The 27,065-nt window shown below is 38.4% G+C and overlaps 1 protein-coding gene across 6 annotated transcripts in view; it reads right to left on the bottom strand.

Moving 5' to 3' along the window:
- Positions 1-352: 352 nt before the first annotated feature.
- csnk1g1 (casein kinase 1, gamma 1) overlaps positions 353-27,065 on the bottom strand; it is a 38,174-nt gene continuing 11,461 nt past the window's right edge. For 3 of the 6 annotated variants that reach the window (XM_053513111.1, XM_053513112.1, XM_053513114.1), the window contains exons 5-14: positions 13,489-13,640; positions 10,884-11,118; positions 10,673-10,758; positions 10,473-10,557; positions 10,154-10,302; positions 8,927-9,034; positions 7,801-7,908; positions 6,396-6,502; positions 5,584-5,607; positions 353-4,882 (exon numbers count right to left, since the gene is read on the bottom strand). In XM_053513111.1, the coding sequence (XP_053369086.1) occupies positions 4,828-4,882; positions 5,584-5,607; positions 6,396-6,502; positions 7,801-7,908; positions 8,927-9,034; positions 10,154-10,302; positions 10,473-10,557; positions 10,673-10,758; positions 10,884-11,118; positions 13,489-13,640 (1,109 nt within the window). In that variant the 3' untranslated portion in view covers positions 353-4,827. The remainder of the gene's footprint in view (positions 4,883-5,583; positions 5,608-6,395; positions 6,503-7,800; positions 7,909-8,926; positions 9,035-10,153; positions 10,303-10,472; positions 10,558-10,672; positions 10,759-10,883; positions 11,119-13,488; positions 13,641-27,065) is intronic. The other 3 variants (XM_053513115.1, XM_053513116.1, XM_053513117.1) reach the window with 3 other exon arrangements.

The raw sequence follows: 27,065 nt of genomic DNA, 5'->3' as shown, positions 1-27,065 counted from the left end.
ATAGAGAGAGAGAGAGAGAGAGTTTTTGTACTCAGTGGCATAAAAATAAAAGACTTTCAATTATAACATTTTCTATAATTTATACTTTTAAATGCATTTCTGCATATGGATCCAGACTTTGTCACACTGTACAAACGATAACATTAAAACAAGATTATTAATATAAACCTGTGATCTATTTTCAGAGCTTTAATATAAAGATAAATTAGCTTCTATAAGAGCTGAACATGACAATAATACTGTTAAAGCTCTCAGCATTAAAAACATGCAATAATAATAATAAAAACAAAAGTAGTGGAATCATGTAAGATGTAACAAATCAGAGCCTAAAAGGTCACACCGACACAGAAAGTTGAGACAATTTCCTTTATTTTACATAAAAAAGGGTGCAAACTTGAGTTTCCCTTTTAGAGTGGAGGGAATAAAAATTGTATTTGAAAGGTTATATGTGGTACTTCATATGACTCCTCAGGAAAAATAGCCTTTAAGACAATTTTCTTTCTGCATAAAGAAAAGAAAAAGACAACCGGAAAAACAAGGATGGGTCCCTCGTCACCGAAAGCCCTTGACTAAACGAAACCATTCAAATGCATTAACATTCATATTTCAGCACAGACTTATGACTTCAGATTCAATGCATGAGAGGATTTTTTTTCCCTTTCTTTTTGTTTTTTTTCCTTAAATATGACCAGAACCGGAAAAGGGAATTACAGTACTGTACAAGTCAAAATTTCATTACTCGGGGGAAAGAAAAAAAATAAAAATAAAAAAATAAAAATCACAGAATCGTTTAAGAAACACTGAAGGAAAAAAAAAAACGTAGTGATAAAATATGGACGTTAACTAGAGTACTGTAGCGCTGATCAAGCCGAACTCTGTTAAAGAAACAATGTGCTGTTTCGTTAAGCAGATCTATGCATTTGTTCACATTAGATTTTCACACTGATTAAAACCAACGATGATGGACAGCAATGCCGATCCCCCCCAAAAAAAACATGGAGCTAGAAAATACTTGCAGGACTAAAGCTTAGATGTTCAAAACTGAAAGCAGCTTTTACACAAGCTGTACGATTGCGACTGAACAGAAAGTGTAGAAAGGTCATGCTCAGACTGTACATCAAATATCCTAAAGCCCCGTCTCAGTGTATTTACCGCTGCGTTCTTACTCATAAGCCATGCGTAGTAGAAACTGCAGAAATACTGAACCCTCTATGCCTAATGATAATCACTTAATGTTTTTTTTTTTTTTTTTAAATCTGTTGTTTTAACCCTTCAAGAGACCATTACAATGATGCAAATGGAACTATGATTAAGAGCCTCTATAAAGCACAGGGTTGTTTTACTTTATTCTGAGGATAAATACAGTTTATTTCCCACCTTTATACTGCTGTATGATTAGCATGAAACCTGGCTGCTTTACAAAAGTTTTGAAATCGGTTAGTAGTCAGTACGCCGGCGTCGGTTAAGAGGCCAGTAAAAATGACCGGCGTCTCGATACACAAAATGTCAAGAATTTCAATGTTTAGTGTTATTCATTTATTTATTTCATTTTATTAATTTTAAAAACATGATTTCATTTTAGTGAAACTGGTCAGAAGATGGCTCCCTTTGCCTACCCCGAAACATTTTTTCTAAATGGCCCTGCCTTGATTCCTAACCATCTTAAAATAAAAATAAAAATAAACTTCAACAAACAAATCCCAAAAACATGATCACAGATCTGGATATTTTACTCATCTGAACCTTACATTTAATAACACTGATCCTGTATTCGAGCAAATCTAGCACACAGACGTGTTAACAACCTGAAATTCTGAAAGCTGGCAAAGGGAAACGAAAGACGTGGGATAGAAGAAGAAAAAGTGTATAGACTTGTTTTCTCTCAAAGTCATTCTCCCTTAAGCGAGCGCACAGGCACACCCGACAGCAGCGCAGCAAGGAGCGACCCGTCCAAAACAAACGCTAAACTCCTAGCAAACATTCACGTGGAGGCACATCATATGCAAATACAAGAAATAACAGCTTAAAAAAAATTATGAAAGAAGCCTCTCCTTAGATACCCCTGGGAGAGATTCAGCGACTGGAGTTCAAACGGTGTTAGAGGGATTCAAGTACTTTCCATAAAAATAATTTAGAACCGAAGTGAAGGGATGAGTTGCACAGGACTATTGCGAGATTTAATATTAAAGCAAAAAAAATATATAAAATCTTGATAAGCCAAGCATTTAATGTATTGCTCACAATGCATGTTGCATATGCACTGGTTCGATGGCAAGCTTCCTGTTCTTGATACTTTGTTTCCACAAACACCGACATCTCTTTCTCAGCTGCAACAACACCGGGTTTTAGTCGATCCATGCTTTCATATGAATAATTCCGGAAATACACTAAAACCATGAGACCAGAACTTAGCCAAACATCATCCTTATTTTTCTTTCAGTCCGATAGGTCCATCAGGATCTTTTAAAAGAAGTTACCTTTTTCTTATAGACCACGCCCGCTTTGTATTCCAGCTGAGTTATCATTCTGCTACTCAATCAGAAATTTCTAGAAATATTAGAGGAAAAAGGACTGAAGGTAGTGAAAGTGTAGTGCAGTCAATCTTCCATGGTTTTCTCTCTCGCTCTCTCTCACTCTCTCACACACACACACTCACTCTTTTCCCAAATTGTGTATGGCCAGATAATGAAAAACCAAAATGAAAAAAAAAAAAATCTATAAAAAAAAGTAGAATTTTTTATACTCATCAATTCACGTTTACTGTACATTTAAAAACCACAAAATCACTGAATTATCCTGCACACAATGTGATGAATGGAGGGGCCAAAAAAAAAAAAAAAAGGAATTCCTTCGAAGTCACTTTCTGCAAAAATTAAAATAAAAACTCTTTAGGTACATTTAATTGATGTAAAGAAAATCCATTTCTGGAGCACAAGACTGTTTTACGAACCTGATTCGGATCAGTGTGAAATTTTAGATGAGCTCTTTTCAGAACTGACCCTACATACTAAAACTGTGTTTTTTTATAGACTTCATGTGCTCTAACGGTGGCCTCATCCTACAATCGAAGAGATCACGGGCCTACCTGTGATGGAGCAGTAAGGAAAATACAAACGTTATACCTAGTGATTTACGGTATGCACTGAGGATCCACTGGGTTTTTATATTGAAGTCGGGTTCATTTGGATCTGTTTTTTCTTTTTTTTTTTACTTTAAGGGGCCTTAGATTACTACGTTACTGAGAATAATAGGTGACAAAAGAGACAGAAATTCTGTAGTGTCTTAATGCAGAACCGGGTGAAACAGCCCCGCTGTGTAGTGTTAGTTAAGGCATTGAGATGAGACGTTTAGCATTGGCAGTTTGAGAGTCTTTCTCTAAAACAGCGCTTGAGTTCCCATCAGTTTGCCTTCCCGAAAGGGGGAAAAAAAAAAAAAAACTACTAAGAGGCAAGGAAACACTTCATAAACAGCCATTATTACACGTTACGAATGTTAGCAAGCTTCCTATTAACCGTTACCCTATTCGGACGCTCTGTTCATATAGACATGTGGTGTGTGCAGAAATGCATACTAAAGGGACGTAAAAAAAAAAAAAAACTTCACCCACTGACTGACTGGATTTCAGTGTGGGTGCATTAAATAATTATTCTCGTCAGCAATCATTTCCATTTACATGGGATAATAATAATAATAATAATAACAACAATTATCATAGTATGTAAAAAAAAAAAAAAAAAGTAAGAAAAATGCCACATTTAAACCAGGGAATAGGTTGTGAAAAATAAGACGATTACGAGGAAAAAACTAAACAAAATAAAATAAAATGTTTGATACAAAGAGAACCATGGAGCATCTCGCTGGCGAGTTCAGCTCTGAATTCCAGCTAATAGAAAAGTCAGTTTCACGTTAAAGCGATACGATATCACAAGAGGAGAAAGCAGCATGGCTGGCTGGCAGGTCGGAGTGGGTGGAGTGCTTTAGAACAAGCAGCTTAAATAGCATTCAGTAGAACTGGGGAATGTGCTGAAGCTCTCGGTCTCGGACCGAGCATCGGACCTCGACGCTCTCCTCGTCCCTCAGGACAGAGCCGGGCAGCGTGTCGGATCAGCACGGGGGTCGACGGCCATGAATACAACGCTGTCACTTTACACTTGGCTGCTTATTTTACACATTTACAGAGTCGACAAGCGAAGGCCTGTTAGCTTTATGTTAAGAAAGTTAGGGTTTCTTCTTTTTTTTTTTTTAACGACGTTTATGCTGACTCTGTCCCAAAGATGCACGAAAAATTTCTAAGGCTCTGACCATGCCACGACGGTCAGGAGGAGCAGAAAATGCAGAGGACAGAAGTAGTGAAAGCTAGCAGGCGGCGCAAAAGGATGGATATATGAACTCCAGTGTGGATGAAGCTCCTCTGTTCAAGTGAAACTCCCTCCAAAATCCCCTCCTGGGCTGCTGGGTCTGTCGCAAAAATGCAGGACACGAGAGGGCTCCATCCGAGAACCTCGCCTCTCGCACGACAGATGGATTTGGGGGGGGGTCAAAACAAAACAAAAAACAGATAAAGAAACTAAACGAGAAGTGTAAAGGAGTGCAATGCTGTTCCAGTGCTTAGAGATCCAAATGAATGCGTTTGTGTGTATGATCCGATACAAGGAAACTGTCCATGAGCCCTGCATCCACGTTACACGATATGTGCATATCTCAATTCTCTCTCTCAGGCAGGTCCCTTTGAGGCGATTCATTTTGAGGGCATTGTTGTCTTCTTTTGAATAAAATTTCTTTATTGAACGTTCTTAAAACCGGGCTGGGTGGAGCGGGTAGAACGGATCATTTGTGCCGAGCGGTGTTCTTTTTCCTCTTCCTCTTGAAGAAGCAGCAGCACCTGAGGACACAGAGACGAAAGGACAGTCAGGACGACCCAGTACTCTGTCTGATTAATTAAAAATGATGCAAAAATTAGGCATTGCGGGCCTAGTGACATTAAAATGCTATGTACAGCAGCAAGCTTAAATCTCTTCAAGCTGGTTTGTTAAATTTTTCATTATCTTTTTTTAGATACAGAAAGCACACATCTAGCATTATTCACAAAAATACACGCAAACAAACACAAACACACTTATGCTTAGTGTAGTTAGGAGAGTTGAGACATCAACAACACGACAAGATGAACCCATGGGAATGACTGAAGGAGCATGCAGAGGAAAGAGAACAGCTCCAGACTGACACATAGAAAAGTGATGCAGTTCACTACGCTTGTCAATTTAGAAATCCGCCATAAGGAGGAATTAAGATTAAAACTGTGCCATAGTCCCAAATGCAATTTATATTTATTTATTTTTTTAAATCTGGATCTGTATTGCAGGATTACAGGCTATATAATGTCTTCCCATCAATTCAAACCCCATAATGGTGAGTTGAGAGGCCTCCCTCGGTTAAACTGAGACTAAATCGGCCAACATTTCCAGAATGCCTGCAACTGTTTTGGGCTTTTTGCGTTTTCATGTAATCTAGGCCTATTCGCCCACAGTCTAGGCTGGTCCACTCCCCTTGGGTTTTCGATGTGGACTGGAGAGAGGGACTCACCACAAGTTGAGCATTTTCACGCAGCTACAAAAAAAAAAAAAAAAAAAAAAGTGTGAAAAGAGAAAAGACAGATTATTACACAGTGGTGAGACGATGAGACAAACCTCATGCCGGGCGCATAAGAGAAACAAGCGGACACACAAAGGACAAAATAAATAAAAGTAGGGAGAAAAAAAAAGACTTTGAGGGGAGGTAGTCAGAATATTGATCTAAACATATCTGATGTAATCAGGAGGAATTAGAGAAGAAAGGACGTGGGTCAGTAGCTGGGTTCCACTCGTATTGTTAAAGGGAGCTTGCAGACAGGGAAGTAATCGTCTGATTATTTGATGGTTAATATGGAGGAGGAATAAAAGGAGGGATAAACAGAGAGAGAGATAAGGTCTGGAACTAAAGGGGAGAAAAGTGAGAGGTTCAGAGAGAATGGCTCACAGGAAAGGGTTTTAATGAGGTTAAATGCTGGGACAACCATAGAAACCCTGGCATGTTTATTTCAGGCTTTTAATTGCACACAGCCTGCTTACTTTCAAGTCTGCATCAGTAATCAAAGATGGCCATTTATTTAAGACATCAAAGCACTGGCAGAAAAGAAAAGCCTCTATATTTATATCAGACTAAAAGACTTGATTTCTATACGCAAAACTAAGCAGATTCATGTGTTTAAATAAAACTGATAAACTTCATTTATAGTCATTTACTCTCAGCTACGGTCTGTGTCTTCCAACCTATCGGTGGGTATCAACACGTTATTATAATCTACTAAAACAATACACAGATTTGTAGTACAGAAACACTGTAAAAGCGGCACATACTTTGCTTCGTCCATCACTTCCACCTCCGCCTGCACTGTGATCGGAGCGTTGGAGTGGACCGCCAGAGGGTCGTCTGCGTTCAGCTCGCCGTTAGTTGAGCTCACCACCTGCAGCACAAGGCCCGAAGAGTTAGAATGGAAGCTAGGTTTATTGTCCAGGATGCCAGTTAAAGGAATACTCGAGTTTTTTTTTAACTATACAAACAAAAATCCCACGTTTGTGGGTAAAAACAAAAACAAAAACAAAAAAAAAAACACCGTTTTGTTTCAATTAGAAAGTAAGACGGTCCTTGACACAGTATATAAATGTTTATTAGAATGACATGTTTTTGCAGAAAATGTATTATGGATATTTGAAATGTTACAAAATCTGTCAACTCTATTCATCTAATTGGGACATCACTTGAACAAATTTAGGGAGTCCCGAAAATGTTGCTACACCACATTTGTAAACAATTTTACAAACTACACTGCTGTTTTCTGCAACTCTAGTATTGTGTAGATCCCAATCAAGGCCATTTTAGTTCCCCAAATGTTTAAGGAACACTACTAACCCCCACTCCAAAAAAAAAAAAGGATTTCTTCAATGTTAAAAAATAATTTTACTTAAATCTCTTTACTGTTAGGTTTGTCATTTTTTTATTTGGCTAATCCAGCTGATCCAACATGTGCCCTTAGACTTTCACCATAATTGATTATCACTTTAGTGAAGAGCTATTTATAAACTGCATGTTTTACAGCTACGATAGAGAGAAAATGAACTTGAGTATTCCTTTAAATACATGTGAAACAATTCTTTACCCTGGCACTGCTCTCCTACATAAGCAAATGATCACTAAACAACATATGGGCAAACATCTTTCTATTCTTATTCATTAACTGGTTAAACAAATTTTCAATTCTTCTACATTCCTCCTTCTTACTGAATCTCGGTTTCTCAGGTTATCCATGCTACAGAACCAAAACTCCTGGTTGTTGGGGCTGGACCAAGTCCTATAACCCTTATCCTTAACAATTAGCCGTAACCCATTACCCATAGCCTTTTGATTTAAAAAGATTGAAACACACTGAAAAAGTGTGGAATTTGGTTCTGGCGCAAGGGATACTTGCCCTTTTTTAATGGAGTTGAGCACATGTTAAAACCCAGATGACGTAAATGCTATGCATCATGATGCATCATCTCTTTACACTGCTCTCTAACTGAAGAGCCTCCTTTATTCCAGAGCAGAGAAAGGGAAAGACATCATGAAAGCAGATAACGCTTGACCCTTTTACCAGCTTGGTGATCCTGATGAAGAATACACTCCTGCTGGTTTGTGTAGAAAGATCGTGTTGCTTTGGCACAAAATGATTACAAAGCGAGAGTGGGTTTGGGAAATTGAGGGATGGAGGAGGTAGAGCGATACCTGCACTGAGCCTCCGTGCCTGTCCGATGCCAGGTGGGAGGTCAGGTAAGAGTTGGCCTGCCGGTTGGGCTGCACCTCCCATGCTCCTCTGCGGTCGGAGGAGGCCGTCTGCTCGGGCCGGAGGAGGCGCGGGAGCGAGGGGAGGAGGAAGAGGAGGCGGAACGGGGGAGCGTGAACAGGTGGCATGCAGGGTAATGGAAACCAACAGGGAACAAGAACAAAAAGAGCCAAGGCAAAGCAACAAATCAGCATTAGATTCATAAATGTGCATTCAGTTTGTCTAACAAAAAAATATCATGTTATGGGTGGATTTTTCTGACAGCAAGGAAATATTTGTTATTCTTGATTATAAAAATTTGCTTGTTAAATGCCTCAACTTTCCATCTTTAATTCAACACTGTACTTTGTCATCATACTGTGCAAATGATAAATGAGCAATTAATGAGAAACAAAAACAGCTACTAAAAATGTAACCAATGAAAAAAGTGAACAAATAACATACAAATACACAAAGGCATTTAAAAAACTTTTTAATCCCTTTTGTGGGTTAAATAATCAGTGCTGTGTCCATTAAACTGCTGAGGGAAGTGACATCATCTTGGGTTATGAGTCTTCTAGAATTAAATTTTTTTTTTTTTTTTTTTTTTTAAAGGTAATTTTGTCTGGGCATCTGAGACAAAACAAAACATGGCCTTGTTGGGGACGTACAAGCAAAGCTGCTCAATACTTAAAAACATAGCCAACCAACATGGTCAAAAAAAAAAAGGGCAATAAATTAGGTATGCGTCAAAACAAGCATACTTAACTTGTTCATGCCCTGCATGCATTTTAAAGCACTGGATGTGCCCTGTACGGCCTTGCACGCTCGCTTAACAGCTTCAGCCCTGGTACACAGTGTGCTGAGAGATTACAGCGTGGGGATTCCACACTCCGAGTTAACTCTCTAGATTACGTTTACCATGCATAATTACTATTGGTGGATTGTGCCAACCTTTGCACACACCCAGGCTGAGCTCATTGTGGTTTAGGGAGAAAAAAAAATGGTTCAAGTCCTCAATGGAGGAATGCAGAGCTGTGCCAAAGCTGCAAGCTGATCTCAGTTTAGTAAAGCAAGGGCAAATCTTACCTGGTTCCTTAAAGGTTGGTGCTGAGAAGGTCTGTCTCTGTGTGCGTGGCTCTCACGGGTCACGGCTGACGCTCCGGAGTCCACATGCACGGACCCAACCGGTGTGGGCTACACAAGCAACATGGTAAAGGATAAAATTTTAGAACAATGCATAATTATATAATAGAAAGAATAAAGCATGACATGGTGTGTGGTCATAAAAAAATAACACTGTCATCTAACAAAAAAAACAAAACAAAAAAAAACCCACAAACTATTTAAAAAATAAAGGTCAACTTATTAACCTGCATCAAGAAAAATAAATTAATAAGGAGACTGCATTGGACAGCTTTTAACAAAATTCTATTAATTTATCAATTTAAAATAAAAAAAGCAAAGGAGGAAGCAATGTGTTAGCAATTTTATTTTTAACTGATGAAAGAGATGCTTTTTTAACATTACCTGCATTCTCTTTGAAACATGTTACTTCCTATTGTCATTTACATTAAAGCTTATATTACTATTAATTAAATTAAATTAAATTAAATTCCATTTAATAGTATGGCGCTTTTAACAATTGACACGGTCGCAAGGCAGCTTTACACAATTAAAAGAATTATTTAAGTTTGTATGAAATGTGAATGTGTAAGAATCAAAATGACAAGATTGTCCCTGATGAGCGAGCCGAGGACGATGGCGGCAAGAAAACAACTCCCTGAGATGGCAGTAGGAAGAAACCTTGAAAGGAACCAGACTCAGAGAACCCATCTTCATTTGGTTGATAATGGATAGCAGGGATTGATCTGCATCATACTAGTCATATTAGTCATTCCCTTTTTTAAAAACAAACATTTAAAAAAATAGAAAGAAAAGGAATGAAAAGGGGGAAAAAAACAACAACAACAAAAAAACACCTTTCATGGTGTAAACCTACTAACCAGGTCAAAGCGCTGACCCTGGAACACTCCTTCCATTAATATTAACTAAACATGTCCTCCAAACAAGTTTCACCATATCAAAGACTGTTTGTTTTCTCCTTGGTAAAGAAAAAATCTTAACCCGTTTGTTATAAATTGGTAGATTATGTGGCCCTATGAACGAGCCGTTACTATAGAAACAATAAGTTATAACGGCACATGTGGAACACAAGTCTGTGATGTGCCATTTAGCATTCGCAGCTGCAAGTTCAACAGTGCTTCTGTACGAGACACTTTTATGAGTTACAGGACAAAGATCATGTCAACTTACAATTTGCCTGCCGACCCAGTCGTACGTATAATCAAACGTGTATCCTTTGCGTTCAAACAGCTCAGTGAACAAGGTCCTCAAGTACTCGTAGTCAGGCTTTTCGAAGAAATCCAAACGCCGAACGTAGCGCAGATACGTCGCCATTTCCTCTGCAACAGCACAGCACAGCACAACTTAATAAATAAAATAAAACTTAAAAAAAAAAAAAGGATTGTGTCAACCATTTAATCCAAACGGCATCTCATACTATACAACAACTGTTTTTCCCCTCTGCCCATGGAGCCAACAAACATGACTAGACATGCAATAAAGAACTAACCAGGAAAGTTATCACAGAGAGCTTCAATTGGAGTGTTCCTTTTTGTGTCCCCGATTTTTTGATATCTTTCTTTTAATGTGTCAGCCTGAAAAGTAAAGGCACACATTGATGCGTTTGTGCATGGAACAGAAAAAATAAATAAATTAATAAAAAAAACACCACATTTTCTGCAGAAATGAAGCGCGGTTTGACTGACACACCTTCAGTCCCTGCCATGGAAGGCTGCCTCGGAGGAAGTACATGAACATGTGACCTAAGGCTTCAAGGTCGTCCCGCCGGCTTTGCTCTGAAACAAACACACGACGCAACGACTTGTAAAATCAAATCATGTGAAGCCTGATCCAACAAGTGTCACTACAACACATTACGGCCTGTTACTGATTGTGTACACCATGTGTACTGCAAGCTTACCCTTCCCCAAGTGCGTATTTATGGACATGTATCGCGCTGTGCCAGTGAGACTCTTGTGCTCCCGGTAAGGAATGTGTTTTTTGGTTTCAGGATCGATGTATTCTTTGGCTAAGCCAAAGTCTATAATGTGAATGATGTGCTCCTTTTTGTTCCCTTGCCGACCGATGAGAAAGTTCTCTGGCTTAACATCCCTGTAGATGAGGTTCTTTGAGTGCACGTATTCCATACGGGATATCTGTCAAAAAAAAAAAAAAAAAAGGGACATGACTTGAGCAACAATAAAGACAAATTGTTCATTGATGCTAAAAAGTATAAGAAACTGGTATGAATGATAAAATAATTTCCATACACTTCAGTCTCATTCTAAATTAATCTACATGCACATTCAGTACATCTAGGCACTGCACGCAAAAACTAAAGATCCATCTTTCTTAGGTTTCTTAGATATTTGGGTTAACTCCCTCTCCCCACAAAAAAAATAAAATAAAAAAATAATAAAAAACAAAAGTGTCTGACTGAAGGTACTTATATTCAGTAACCTAATGAACCAGTGTAAGGATACAGTATATCTAATGATGGAAACTTTAAAGCACTTGTGTAAGTTGATCTAGGGAAAAAAAAAAAAAGGTCTGCCAAATGCTAAATGTAAAGGATATTGATGATGTATCATATAGCCAAGCATTATTGTATACCATTGGTGATCACACATACTTATAACATGCATACTAATACTCTGAAACATTAGCGCTCTTTGTTTTCACTGCAATCAAATATGTCCTTTATGACATGGTTGCAATGATACACTGTAATGTGAGATGCAATTCAAACTGTGAAAATCAGCATGCTATTTATTCTGCATCCAGTTTAAACGCTGAAGGTCTTAATCTGCACGACCCATGCACGTTAAAATGTACAGACAGCATGCTGTACATCATGGGTACAGCTGTCAATTATAGGTAGGCTTGATCCAGAATCGCCTTGAATCTATGTAACCGCTGCAATTTTTGTTTACGTTATTTTTATTACAAGAATTAAAAACTACTAAACGTATTTAATAAACATCGAATACTATGTTTATTTTATTTTTTTTATGTGATGCCTCATACAAAGTGTTAATCTTTTCAACCCTATTATAACTTGGGTTCAATTCCTAGGACAGTGGTGGCTCAATTGGTTAAAGCTGATCAAAAGGTTGTGGGTTCAAGCCGCAGCACTGCCAAGCTGACACTGTCCCGGCCCAGAAACCCTTTCTGCTCCAGAGGCGCTGTATCCTGGCTGACCATGCAATCTGACCCATGCTTCCTGACTGGGATACATGAAAAAATTTCACTCTGCTGTAATGCATGGACATGTGACAAATAATTATTATAACTGAATCTTATCTCATCTCTTATCTTAGGTGCCGGTACTGCACCAACTTCCCACTAACTCGAAGGAGGAAGCAATAGTCTCACCAAACCAGAGTATTTCACAAGATCTTTTGCAGAACATATAAGCAGTTTATATTTGTCTTATTTTTTCAGTTTTAGAGCATTTAGATTAGATTAGATTGTATTGTATCATCAATTCAATTGTGCACTACTGGTCAAATGACGCATTCTTTTATGGAGAGCCAGCGCCAATCCCGGAAATTATGTGCACTTCTGAAGTGACTGATCTCACTTAAGAATCTTCAGAAGCATTTAGATGACAAGAGCTCCGTTCTACTGTGATCTAGGACATGGTTTTTCAGTTAAAATGACGCCTCAGGCTTTACTACCGAGCTCATTGTGTTTTAATCTGTTTCCCGGGTCAAAGACTTTGTTTATTCAATCAAACATTTTACCAGAATTTCTAATTTTACTGCTTATTTAATTTTAAGGCATGATGAACATTTTGTCCACAAATTGTTTTTTGTCCAACAATTTAATTTTAAACAGACAAAAACACACATTCTTTTTGCATCATTCAAGATTTAGAAAGTCATAATTTGTTTCTTTTTTTGTTTTTTCCAGATTTCATTCAAAATATAGTCCGAGAATCAAACTGAACCTAAAGCATGAAGCCAGTAATGTAAACTAAATCGGACTTTGATTATTAGGCAGACATGCATGAATGTAGCTCTGTCCTTGGGGACAAAAACGAGACAAGCCACCGCAGACGAGGATCTTAACAGACGCCCAGTAAAGCTAGATATACACAGTTCTGCCTGCAGCGTGTAATTTACTCTCAGACTACTCCGAGGCAGGCACATCCCTCTAACAAGACCTGCTAATGCAAACTAAATAAAGCACAGGCATAATGAAAACGCTCCTTCTTCTCTACATAATCTTGTCTTGCTAAATAAACTGTTACAACAAACAACTTAAACTTTTTTTTCCCCATAACTTTTTTTTCCTCTTCTTTTTTTTTTTTTTTCCTGGACCAATATTCATTATTATTTTCTAAATTACTTCACACTGTACATAACATTATCAAATATTTCAGCTCGGCGGTGGTATTACATGACACAAAAGCAGGGCTACATTATTATTAGAAAACACACAAGCAAAGTACTGTCTCCTACATAAAGCCCTCAACATAAAGGCTGTATTGAAACGAAGCAAGGGCAGTGGAGTGAACTCACCAGCTGAATGGCAATCATTAGAACTGTCTTGAGGGAGAAGGTGCGGTCACAGAGGTCAAAGAGGTCCTCCAGACTGGGGCCGAGCAGCTCCAGCACCATGGCATTGTATTTCCCGCACGGCCCAAAATAGTACACCTGGGGCAGGCCTTCCGCTGCGGGGAAGCACAACAACATTTATTAACACAAAGCAGTGCTGACTTAATCGTGAACACCACATACTGCATACATACATACATACATACATATGTACATATGCAACCACATGTAAGCATTTATAATCTAAACAAAGGATAATTCAAATGAGTAGAATAATAAAATGCTGTAAAGGGTAACCTATTTAAAATATTCTCTTATTAAATTCCAGACTAATAAACCACAGATTAAAGCAATTTTGAAATTATACATATACAGCCTATTCTCATTTCCATACAGATGTTTAAGAAAAGCAGTATGTTGGGTTTTTTTTTTTGGCATTCCCTTCCAGCACAAACAAATACATATGCCCTTTAACCCAATATTTTGATTTATTTTATATTTTTATTAACTTCAAATTTTAGAAATTGAACCCCACCTTCCGCTCAGATACTCAGTAAACCCACAGCCTTAACCGCTTGCACCACCACTGAGTAACATGAAGTTAAAAAAAAAAAAAAAAAAAAAAAGGAAATAACTAAACACACTTTGTTGTATCCTTTTTTCGGCCCAACCTAGGCAATATGATGAACTCAATTTTTTTTTTTTTTTTACTTCATGTTACTCACATACAACTATTACATTTTTCTTATACAGTTGTTTTTATAGTACAGGTTACTCTCCCATTATCCCAATTTTGTTTCATTTTAACCAACTATACAAAATGACTGAGCAAAAAAAAGAAAAAAAGAAAGAAAGAATTTAATGGATTACACAGGCAAAGAAAAAGCACAGATTCATAAAATTATGTTTCTATGACCAAAACAAAACCAAAACAAAAAAAAAATGCGTTTTGTGAAATGCACAACATTTCTGCAACATCATTTCCATATCTCTGTAGCAGGAAAAATGTACACGTTTTTAAAAGTAGCTATTACTTCGGTCCTACATGCTGCTTGGGTTTGGTGGCTTAATCTTCCTGCTTTATCTTGTGTCTCTGCAAAGCATGTGCAATCATCAGTACGCCCTTCTTATTCTTTTGAGGGCAGCTGGCATTTGTTTCATTTCAATTCAATTTTAATTGTATGGCGCTTTTAACAATCATCATTGTCGCAAGGCAACTTTACACAATTAAAAGAAGTTATGAAAGTTCGTATGAAATGTGAATGTATGAATCAAAATGATCAGATTGTCCCTGCGGAGCAAGCCGAGGGTGACGGTGGCAAGGAAAAACTCCCCGAGATTGCAATAGGGAGAAACCTTGAGAGGAACCGGACTTAAACGGGAACTCATTTGCGTGATAACAGATAGCAGGGATTGATCTGCATCATACTGTGTGTTCGGAGTCCAGTTCGTTATTGGAGGCTCAGGCAGACTGTAGAAAAATTTCAATCCTGAACTATCGAGAGATTGAAGTCACAAGTCAATCACGGATGGCATATTTCTATTAGACAGATTTTTAAAAAGAATAGGCAAATATATTTTAGTCTTCTCCTCTCACTAAGATTTGTTGAACAGTGAGCGTGGCTGTAACTTGTCTTGAGGTTATTTTAATTCTGACCTCACCTCCTGCAAAATGATAAAAGGATGACTCACGAGTTGTGTTCTTGCACAGATTACTGTAATGACCTTTCCTATAAAAGGGACAACAAAATCCAATCACTGCACACCACCCTAATCACTATATGCACAGAAACAGTTTTGTCTGCTCAAAAAACATTTATTCATGCAACAAAATAAAAGTTTTACCCAAAACCCCCAGAAAATAGACATTGGGGTCAAGTTGGGGACACATTAGGTAGCTTTGGGGGGGGGGGGGGGGAAGGAAACCCAGAAGAAACCCACCAAGCATGGGGAGTACATGCCAACTCCATGCACAAAGACCCCAAGGCGGGAATCGAACCTAGGACCTAGAGGTGCAAGGTTACGGTGCTAACCACTATGCCATCATGCCGCCCTCTCTATCAGCAAGACCATTGACTTATTTACATTGTAAATTCCTCATTTTGCACTGATACCTGTAGCCAAATCACATTTCACATTTTAAATGGTTAAAAAGCTATTGAGTAGCTTTTAAACAGCACTACAGCAGTCGCAGAAACCAGACATTTTAGCCAACTTTGGAGCTCTAATTCTGCTGTGAAGCTCATTAGATTTCAGATGATCATTGTTAAAGTCCCTGGGCCAGTCTGTTTGTGTACTGAATCATGTTTATTTATCTGTTTATTTATTTTTAAAATATCAAACATTTTATATACAGTCACCTTTTCAGAAGAGCAAACAAAGAAAACAATTGGAAACTGGATTATGAACAGCTTGACATCATATTAAAATCTAGGAAGATCGTGGTGAACCATCATCAATGTCATTGAAGATCAACAAAAATCAAAATCGCTTAGCGATGATGCATCATTAAAAAAATGAAAACATAAAAATGATCAAAATTACAGATATGTTTAATAGTGAAAGTAAGACCATTTCCATACAGACACAATTTGACGAGAACTCTCAGGATTTGGACTAAACAGCCATGTCCCCATAAGAAAACCACCCTATAGTAAAGTTAATAAGAAAAAAGCTTTAGCTCGTTCGGGTTCGATTTTGGAGCGATGAAAAAAGGGTGATGTGGTCTGTTGAGTTCTGATGGACCCTGTGAAATTTTTTCTCCCTTTCTTTTTATTTTGCCAACCAGCCTAGTCTTATACAGGTAGTCCCTGACTTACAAACAGAAGTTCCACTTTGGGGGCACGTTTGTAAGTCCGATTTGTTCTTAAGTCTGACAAAGTAAGGCTTGTAAACCTTTGGCACAGATATACAATGTAAAGCATAGCCAATCCACTTCACTAAATCTGTCCTCTTCCCCATCACTGCCAACATGTGGACTGTAATCACGCCTAAGGAAATAAATCTCACAAATGTAAGTATTGTCTCAGGGCCTTTAAATCGGCAAAGGAATCCCGGACGCCATTTTGTATCAGAGCTGTTTTCCACTGTATAACACTGAACTTTTCTTTTTTTTTTTGAGGATTTTCAGAAATTAGGATTATTCCCCATTAGAACAGCATTACATTTTCTATCATCGTGCTCCCTGATTCATGTCTCCAGCACCCCCACACGGGCACACATACAATACACCAAACTTTAGACATTTTATACATTCACTTAGACACTGAAAATATTGTATATAATTGTAAATATTGGTATCTGGTGCTTATTTCTTTGTACAATACAAATGAGCTACTTCCGTAATTGAACTGGAAGTAGAACCGCAGTCCGTTCGCATCTGCGGAAATTCGTAACTTGAATTTGTAAGTTGGGGACTACCTCTCCTACAGACAAAAATACTACTTTTGTTTATAAATCGAAAATAGCGCATCTTTTTCAGTCAGAACTTTTCTTTATCCACATTTAGTTCAAAATATTCTTAAAAATTAAATAATTAATACATCTTTAAACTTTTTAATACATGCTTTTAGCCACCACTAGGGTTAGGGTTAGTACTGTCAGTATGAGTGCAGTGAAAGATCAGTAATAAAAGGTCTTGAATTGATGGAGCGTCATCACTGATGTACAAAATAAAAAATTAGGTTATGAAAAAACCTGCTCATTCTCTAGCAGGTTGCACTCCAGTCCAAGCCATCCAATTAACTATTCATCCTCCCACTGGGTGGCAGAAGTGTGAGAAAGCACACAGAAGCACACACACACACACACTGGGTAGAATCCGAGCTGCTATGCCATACCATACCAGCACCTGCAATGTTGTGCACGATAAAACTCCACAGAATTGAATCCACAATGCCATGTCTCCATCTTTGTGTGTAAAGCAGATTCATTTTCGCACACACGAGGGTATATATTTCATACCTCTCTATATAATGCATGAAACCCATCTCTAAGCCAGCGCCTGGGCTTGTATCGTATAATTATCATCGTCTCTGTGAATCCAGCGAGGCTGCAGTGGGTAGCGGTGGCGTGGTCCTGAACAGAGCATTGTGTGGTTATGTTTGTAACACCCCTGAGAATGGAACGCACGCTGGTCTGACGATGACTCATCCGCGTTCGGGGCTGTACGTCGCACGTTCTCGGCAGAGTGTCTCCGTGGTGATTAACACTTTCGCTAGCTACTCTCTGATTACACCCGCTGGTACACGCTGAACCGGTGACAAGCGAGAGGAGCAGAAAAGTAGCGAACGCACCAGAAAAAAAAAAAGCACAAGCAACAAAAAAACACAAGCAACAAACAAACCGGCGACGTTTAACACTGACTAAGACGTTCAGAAGATGGGGGAAGATGAGTGGCATTACTTACAAGTCTATAAATCAGAATGCAGTTTGAAAAGAAACTGCAGAATACAAAAAGCTTTGACGACGGTGCTTGTAGTATTAATAAAAATAAAATAAAAAATATATATAAACAGACTAATTCCATGTTGATTACTCACACTTTTTAAACTGTAATTTTCCAAACAAACATGTACGTTATATGAGATCGTAATACAGTCATGAACAAGACCCGAGCTCTGTCTGTCTGTCAAACTGTACATTCCCCCCTTACAGTCAGCTCCACTCGGCCTCTCTGCTCCAACAAAGCACCATCTGCCAGCGGGCCCGTTTCAGACCACCCACCCACGCCTGCTGAATCAGAGATGCACGAGTGTAACATGCGAACCTCTAGTTTATATACAGTGCATCAGACTACCCCGAGGCCACACCAGCATCCCTACACACGCACTGACAAATCTTAAAGAAGGCCTCGGCCACTCTGCTGTGTGAAGAGTCGGTTGATCGGTGGCCAAGCTAAAGCTCGGCCAAAAGCATTCGGTTAAGCCAGAATGCCAGGGCTTCTAGCCAGGAGGAGTATCAGAGTTCAGCACAATACTAGCTACACATTAACCAGAAACAAAAGAAGAACTGTACTGGGCCTCAGGGATGGGCTTTCTTCCTGGAGGAGTAGGCACGATGCAAGTGAGGGGGGGGGATTTTCACATGGCTGGGCTTCAGCGCACACTGAGCACTCGGCCAGAATGACACATATGGTTGGATAGGTTGCTAATTATTGCCTCAACAGAAATGCAATGATTGTTTATTTATAAGATAAACGGTTACATGTCCCACTGGAGAAATGCGGATGGTATAGCAAATTTTTTTTTTTTCACACAATAATAACAGTGCCATCCTTTGTGTTGCAAAATAAAATAAATAAAAACACGAGTCAAAAATGATTTGCACTCCGGTTAGTTCTCATCAGCGCTTCCGTTCAAGGCTACTGTCTCCCCAGTCAGGTGTAAACGTGGTACATCAGTACATCTGTAACTGTCATGCAATGACATGAAAGAAAAGCTGCATGCAGAGATTTTTTTTTGTGGTCTAAGGTTGTTTCTGGTGCCAAAATAAAAGTGTTTGGATAAACAGACAAATCTGCAAACAAAATTTAAACAGAATACTCCAAGAAACTTTTACCATCCTTAAAAAGAATCATTACTGGTGACATGGATTCATCATGACAAGCCTGAGAGTAAACGGCAGAATTTGAAACGGAGACATCCTTAATCGCCGAATGAAAAAAAGTTAAAATGACGACCATCAGCTGAAAAAAAATTTTTTTTGGGATTCTGAAGAAGAAGTGAAGACAGCGGTGCTCTTGTGACACGCAGCTCAGCCTTAAACATTTTTTTTTAATGTGGGAATGCGAAAGCTTGTTTAAAGATGAACATGTTTTATTGAAAAGGGTTAAAAAATTATGTAGGTGTTCTTCGAAAAAAGGTCATTAAAATACATTTTATACCCAGAGAGTAAATCATTTGATTCGTACAATCTTTGGGAAAAAAAGAAAAATGATAAAAAAAATAAATAAATAAAAACACTATGAATTTCTCACTTCTGCAGTTTTGTGCATTTCAAATCCACAAATGATCGCCATGTGTCTTAAGACCAGAAAATGCCAGTTACTGCTTGCACGAGGGAATTAAAAGTACAATTCCAAGATGCTTCATGTATCCAGTGCCTTGACTAGATGGTTACTGGAACGCTGATGAGACATGAACAGTGTCATAAATAAACATGGCCTCGCTCCCGGACAAGAGGCAAAGTCAGCAAGCGACAGAAATACAAACCGAAGTAAAGCTCCGAACTTTTCCACAGGAAACACGTCTGGTCAAAAACCTAAACCATTGTGTGTATGGTACTGATTCATGATTAAAAGACAGACAGAGAGGATGAACGATGGTTGTATAAGCACTGAGAGATTGAGAGAACAGCCACCTCCCACCAGCCACCCATGGCTTTACTGAGTAACGGTTGCACTCCTACGCTGCAAACTCTGGTCAGAGCAGTGGGATTAAGCAGGCTGCCCACTTGACTGGAAGTAGAGATTTCTAAACTTCGGCAGCTTTGGGCCACGTGGGACCTCCAGACCACTGCTAAACAAACAAAGGGCGGCAAAGGAAAGAGTGGATGGGGCAAGTTCCTGTTGGTGAACAGACGCAGCCGGTCAATCAGCATCACTGGTAGATTGGCTGCCTGTGTGTGTGTGTGTGTTTGCGTGCGTGTCTCGCTCCTTGCTGGACTTCCCACTGAAAGGATGAATTACTTTTTACTCCACCACTCCACTATGTTTGATGTAACCAAATACACACAAATTTTGAAACAAAGAAACAAGAATAAAAGAGTAGAAAGGTTGTAACTAAAGGAGTGCAATTATTATTATTTTTTAATAAATTAAATTTAAAAAATTTTTTTAAGTCACCAGCAGGTTAGAAGCAGGGGACCTGAAGTCTGGATGGCATTCCAATACATCTCAAAGGTGTTTATTTGGGTCGAGGTCAGGATTCTCGAATGTCTTTCACATGAAACTTGGCAAACCATCTCTTCAACGAGCTGGAGCGGCGTCATGACAAGGCGGGACAAGTTTCGCTCTTAGCTCTAGTGAAAGGAAACTGTAAAGCTATAGCACACAGATATCCTGTACAACTGCGTGCTTTTGTGATGTGAGGTGACCGCAAACTTTTGAGCATGGTGCTGTTTTAGTGAATATGTTAAACTCTCATTCTCTCTCTCGTAGTGTAAAAGGCCATGACATTCAACTTGTCTCCTTATATCTTTACAAGCATCATTTATTTAAAGTATAAATACCGCAAGGCACGTGATCATAATAAAAAAATGATTTCATCTTTGCCAATCGTGTGGAGTTTCCATTTCACGAGTAACATGTCCCTGCCCTTATGTTGATAAGAACAAGCACGAGCGAAACAGTGATCACTATGATCTCCCTACACCGTGCGCTTGCAGGGGAAGATGACTAATCATCAATAACATGCCGGTATGTAGGCCGTCCTATGTGTGTGAGTGCGTACATTAGCGCACAGGAGAAAACAGCTTCCACTTTACCTTTATAAGAAATGGATCCTTTCTAAAAGCTCCATCAGACCTTTAAAAGCTACATGTATTGTTGTTCAGGCTGAACGTTTTCTCTTTCACATTCCCTCCTTTCAAAGCTGATAAAAGGCCGTTTTATTTTTCCTCCAAATGCGAGAACGGCGCAGTCCAACACAACAGATTGCAATCTTCTCCGGCAGATTAACGCTACAGCCATGAAGAGTAAGTAAACGATGCCACCCGAAAGAAAAGCCGCGCTCGTGTCTGGACATGTTAGTGCGACGAGCGCTCGGCGAAGGAGCCATTATCGCACTCGGGCAAACCCCTTGGAAACTGTCTAGGGATTATGACTGAAATAAGAAACATGGTTCACGCTTTGGTGTCCTTGAGAAAGACCATAAAGATATCTTTATATTTTCAAATACTTTAAGTGTATTCAAGTTGTTTTCTTAATAACCAAATAATGATTCTTTTCTATCAAACTGAACCTGTGCATTCATAGTTTTTACAAATAGTTGAAATGACCTGCTCGACACTTTATAGATCAACTTTGTAGATCCTGAAGCTCATGGCCAGAAAAGTGACAAAAGAGCTTAAGACAATCCGCAGCCTCAAATGAATTTTCTGATATGTAGAATAAGATTAATTTAATTAAATTTAGTTTTATTTATATAGTGCTTTTAACGTAGAAAAAAATATGTATAAATCTAATCAGATTGTCCCTGTTGAGCAAGCTAAGGGCAACGTTGGTGATGAAAAAAAAACCTCCATGAGAGAAACCTTGAAAAAAACCAGAATCAGCAGGGAATCCATTTAAGTTTAGTATAACAGAAAATGTGTTTAAGTTAATATGAAGCCCACTTTCATTATTGGAGGCTCAGGTACAAACACAGTCTGTGGAAATTCCCGTCTGGAACAACTTTACCTTAGATCACCTTTACATCAAAACAAGTGGATGGAAACTATAGTTTTTGCCTCTTAAAATGTCTGGACAAGAAATCTGAACAACACAGAACTAAAAAGTGCTCTTAATGGTACACAGCAGATGTTGCTGATCCATCAGCCCCCCACAAGTGCCGAGTAAGTTTAAAAAAAAAGAAAAAAAGAAAAAAGAAAAGAGGGGAAGTCGAAAAAAAATGGGATCAAGCCTTCTTCGGCCCATCCCCCACCCATTTTTATCCACAAGGCATGAGCTTAAACTCTTACAGGCGTTGGTCCAACCTCCCTTCACACACATTCTAGGCTTCTAGGCTTAACCTCTGAGCTTTCAACTGCATCGTTATCTACTAGATCCAACTTTTTCAAGGCCTGGTCTACAGGGTCCACGTGAAACTGTGTTCAGATTTCCACCCTGGCGCTCAGCGGAGGGTGACGAAAAACAGGAGCACTTCCTTTAACACCAGAAGTTCAGTCTGGGGGGCGGGGGAAGGGAAGGGCGGACTCGAGGATCAGCTCCACAGCTGGAGAGGACGTCATGGGAAGTACATCCTGAGGACGCCAGGATCACAATCACATCTCCTACACCTGTCCCAGAGCTACTCATTCACCACGGCGCTTTGGTCTCGCCAAAATTAATCACTTGACAGGGCTGCTTTATACTTTATACTGTTTGAGATGGAACTTGAGGTCCATCAGTAAGAAGAGACGTCACAGTATTTCCATCCCAAAATGCATTTCTCTGCCTTCAGCGTCGTTATCCGAGGTTACGATTGAAACAGGCTCACGCACAGACCAAGCAATGTTTCAAATGTCCAGTTTAGGGGATAGATTCACTCTTGTTTCAGATCACAATTCACGTCTAACAGAATTGGAATCCAATGTAAAATTCTACCGTTTAAAGCAGATCTGCCTTAAGGTTCAATGTGCTAAGGATTCTTTTTAAGATACTTTTCTGCTCACCATGATCGTACAGAGTGCCTATTTGAGTTAATTCCTGTTTGTCAACTCTAAAGCCAAATTTATATAAAAATCCAAGGAAATTATCAAATCCTTAAATTGACTTTGAAAACATTTCTACATGAAGGAAACATCAATAAAGAGCACTGAAGAGTAATAAAATAAACCCAGTAGTCAATATTTGGTGTGAAAATCTTTGCTTGAAAATAATCAGTAGTGTTAGATATAGATTTGTGTAGTTTTATAGATGAAACATTGGTTAGGTTTTACTGAGCATTCTGGAGAACATGCATAACTTTGTCAACTTTCTATTTTTATTAAAAACCCAGGACCCTTTTTTTTTTTATTATTTGAAAACTGGTCTGTCAAGTATTATGTTGATTTATTTACAGGCATGCAAATAAATTATAATGATATTTGGTAAATAAATGGTAATATGTTTTTATTAATTTTTTAATTATGTGTGGAAATATTAAACTGTTCTGGACATACAATAATTCAGAAATGATAAACAGATACAGTCGACCCCGATTCAGAGTGTGTGTCCTCAGTTGTTAGTAGATTTTCCTTAGAAACCAACCAATAATTTTTCATAGAAAGCCCTGCAATTTTGAGGAATCCGCAATATCGTCCGTAATTTTTTGTTGTATGCTTTTTTTTTTGTGCCAACATATAATTTTCATGTGTTTTAAAACTAAACTATTAAAACTACTATAATTAACTAATATTGTAACAAATAGTAATGTAAATTCAACTAAATTTCCATATAAAATATAATACTGTATAAATTTTATAAAGTACTGTAGAGAGAACATAAAGCAACTCTAGAGGAAAATGCAGCTTGGGATGGTCACCAAAGTAAACGACCGCTCATATCCAAAAAAACTTACATGAATTTCAGTACATATGGGGGTAACATCTGTATTTTACATTCAAGTACTGAGGGAGACACAGCAGTACAGTACTGTACAGTATATGGGTTTACAATTACATCCTTTTTTTTTTTTCTTAAGCAGCGTTTGAAATGAAATAAAATCTACAGACATTTATTTGCGCACTGAACTGACTATTGCGTACCGTTACACACCTAGCATATACCATTTCTGCAATACTAGTGAGTGTGTTTTAATTGAAAAATGTATTTGTTTAAATGACACATTACTCAAAGTTTACACAATCAAATAGGTCCAATCAGGAGACTGTCAGATTAAATGACATGGACAGAATGGACGTTTCAAACTGAAACAGGTTGACTATGCAAACCGGCATGTGATGACATTTTCCTCGTGCCTTCAGTCGACCCACGGTCACGAAACTATCGAGGGAATAAAGGTTTAGCTTGATTGTAGAATGGCAAGGCTTAGGAACAGACAGATCTCTCTCCCTCTCCCTCTGTTCTGTCCTGCCTGCAACATGATGAATACAGCAGTAATCTAATTCGTGGCTATGATCTCAGCTTATCTGTTAAAGCTTTCATCCTGTTCTTGGGACATGGAAATGAGAAAAGGACGTCTAACGCTGTCTGACTGGTTCCTAAACATGGTTTGTCCGAGTTGCTACAACATGATCTCAGAGACCTTATCTTTTTCTTCATGCGGGAGAACTGTTTGCGAAATATAATTTAAATAATATTAAATATTTACTATCTTTTTTTTTTTATAATGGCAGTTCTGCTGTTCAATTCTTAAATAAGATCAATTAGCAACAATTTATTACTTAGGAATTTGATTAATGCTTACACGGGGACTTATGGAAGCATTTATAGTTCTCTAGTGGGGGAAGGAGTCTCCAGTGTCAGTACTTTGTAAAAGTCAAAATCAGTAACTACGTCTGGACAAATCAGGACATGCCAAGTGATAACAGAAACTGTATTGTTTCACAGATCGTTCATAATATTAAATGTAACTATACTATAAATGTTCCCGCTATGTCCGCCAAAAATGGGTGAATGCAGCATTAACATGTGCAACTTCGTTGGAACCGGTAATGACGTAGTATTGTGTACCTTGAAGGGGCTGGAAAAGGTTTATATAAAAATTTTTTTTTAAAAAACCTGCCGAGAAAGCAAGACACCTTTTAGGGACTTCACTGACGCACTACAAGCATTGGCGCTTTGACTGAGTTGTTATTTGACTTGCTGCTACGTCAACAGAGTTGGCTTATACCATGACCATGGTAGGTTCATGCTACGTTGTAGAAGACAGCATTGATTTCATAATACGTTCTTTTACATTTACAGCATTTGGCAGACACCCTTATCTGGGGCGACTTGCACTTATTACATTACACACATAAGCAGTCAAGGGTTAAGAGCCATGCTCAAAGACCTAACAGGTGGTGACTTCTTGATGCTGGAGATTGAAACTGGGACCTTGCGTTCACCTTAATTGCCGAGATACCCCTGCCTGCTGTCTTCTAGTGAGTTACTCCTGCCCGCCAACTTCAAAACAACGCAGTTCAACGTGTGTGATTAGTCCATGATAGGAAATTAGTGACTACAGAGGGGACACATAGAGAACCTGACAGGGATGTAGCTAGGTAGTAGTACTTCACATATAAATTAATATTTTCCCATTTTGACCACTGAATTCAAATGTTTAGGATGCATGGGGTCTACATCGGAGTGTAACAGGGCCTAAATGAAATTTTTTATTTATTTATGTGTTAAAGAAAATAGGGTAAAATGGTTGTGATTTAAACATACAGTATAATATTTATGTGTGTTGCTTTACAAAATTAAAGTCACTGATTAAGTTTTCAACAGCAGCACATCCCCCCAGTGTTTCTTAGACGTGAAATTTCACTGTAGTAACAGTAATATTTTCCTACACCAGACTGATCAAACAGCTGCATCAAACAAGGAGTGGATCATAAATAAAAACGGCACCCTGCACCACTGCTCTGCTACAGCATTACTTCAATCGAGCCTCGTGGTCGAAGAAGACAACGCCGCTTCGTGATAGTGCTTTTCCAGATCGTAATAGGAGGGGTTATAGGGAACCAATCTGATTATCGACTAAAAGGAAGGAGTCGGTCGCATCCCGTCTAGGATTGTATCAACTTTCATACGGCTGGTGTTCTCATCTCTACAGCTTTTTTGCTTGTGCTGAGACATCAAGCCTTTCTGATACGATCTGATAAAGCCTTAGTCCTTCACGCACGTCATGAGGGTGGCGTCAGCATTTCTCGCTTAGATCCATCATTAGGCACTCAGCAGGGGATTTACAATGCCAGCCAGGCCAAAGCAAAAAAAAAAAAACAAAGAGAACAGGAATTAGTAGTAACAAATAAACTCATGTAAATGATTGATTGGGTGTCGGTACTGCAATGACCAACCACAGCCAAAAAAAAATAAATAAATAAATATATATATATATATATATATATATATGTATATATATACACACACACACATGTATATACATACATACATATATACACACACACGTATATACATACATACATATATACACACACACACACATATATATATATAAATATATATATATATATATATATATATATATATTTATTTATTTTTTTCTTTCAAAATTCTAGTTTAATGAGTTGATTCCTTCTCAATATCCTATGACTACAGGTCTTAGAGGGTATCCAGGAACTGCTCTTGGCACGAATGCCACCTTTTCAGAAGTACTGATTCATCACTACCACAGATTCTCTACCCAGGCTTAAAAGGCCTGCTGTAACGCTGCCACGAAGAAATGCGAACCAGATAACGCATCACTACAATGGAATGAATTTCAGGCATGAACCAGATTTTGTGAGAAACAACCTGAAAACCTGCACGCTGCTAGAAAAGAGACACCTAAATAAAAAATGTAAAAAAAAAAAAATAAAAAAAAAAAAAAGTACAGTAGCTACAAACAACTCGGTTTTTGCATTTTTTGCAAAAAAAAAAACAAAGAAAAAAAAAATACAACACTATGTGAGGCAGTATTTTAAAAGGCTGGCTGAGTGAGCCAACGACAGACTTCAGGGTGGTGCATAAACAGCACTGTGCTCTGAATTATTGATGAGATGCTGCTCAGTCGGATGCTGCTACCCTTTACCTCTACGCACTGCCGTAAAGAAGCCAGCAATCCTTGCCCTCTGTATTATTACGTAAAATCCTAACCAAACCATATGTATTATAATAATAACTTGCTCATTTC

This window comes from Clarias gariepinus, chromosome 15 (assembly GCF_024256425.1).
Source record: "Clarias gariepinus isolate MV-2021 ecotype Netherlands chromosome 15, CGAR_prim_01v2, whole genome shotgun sequence".
Classification (NCBI taxonomy): Eukaryota; Metazoa; Chordata; class Actinopteri; order Siluriformes; family Clariidae; genus Clarias; species Clarias gariepinus.
Note: the sequence above shows the minus strand (reverse complement) of the source record. Positions and strands in the feature narration are given on the sequence as shown.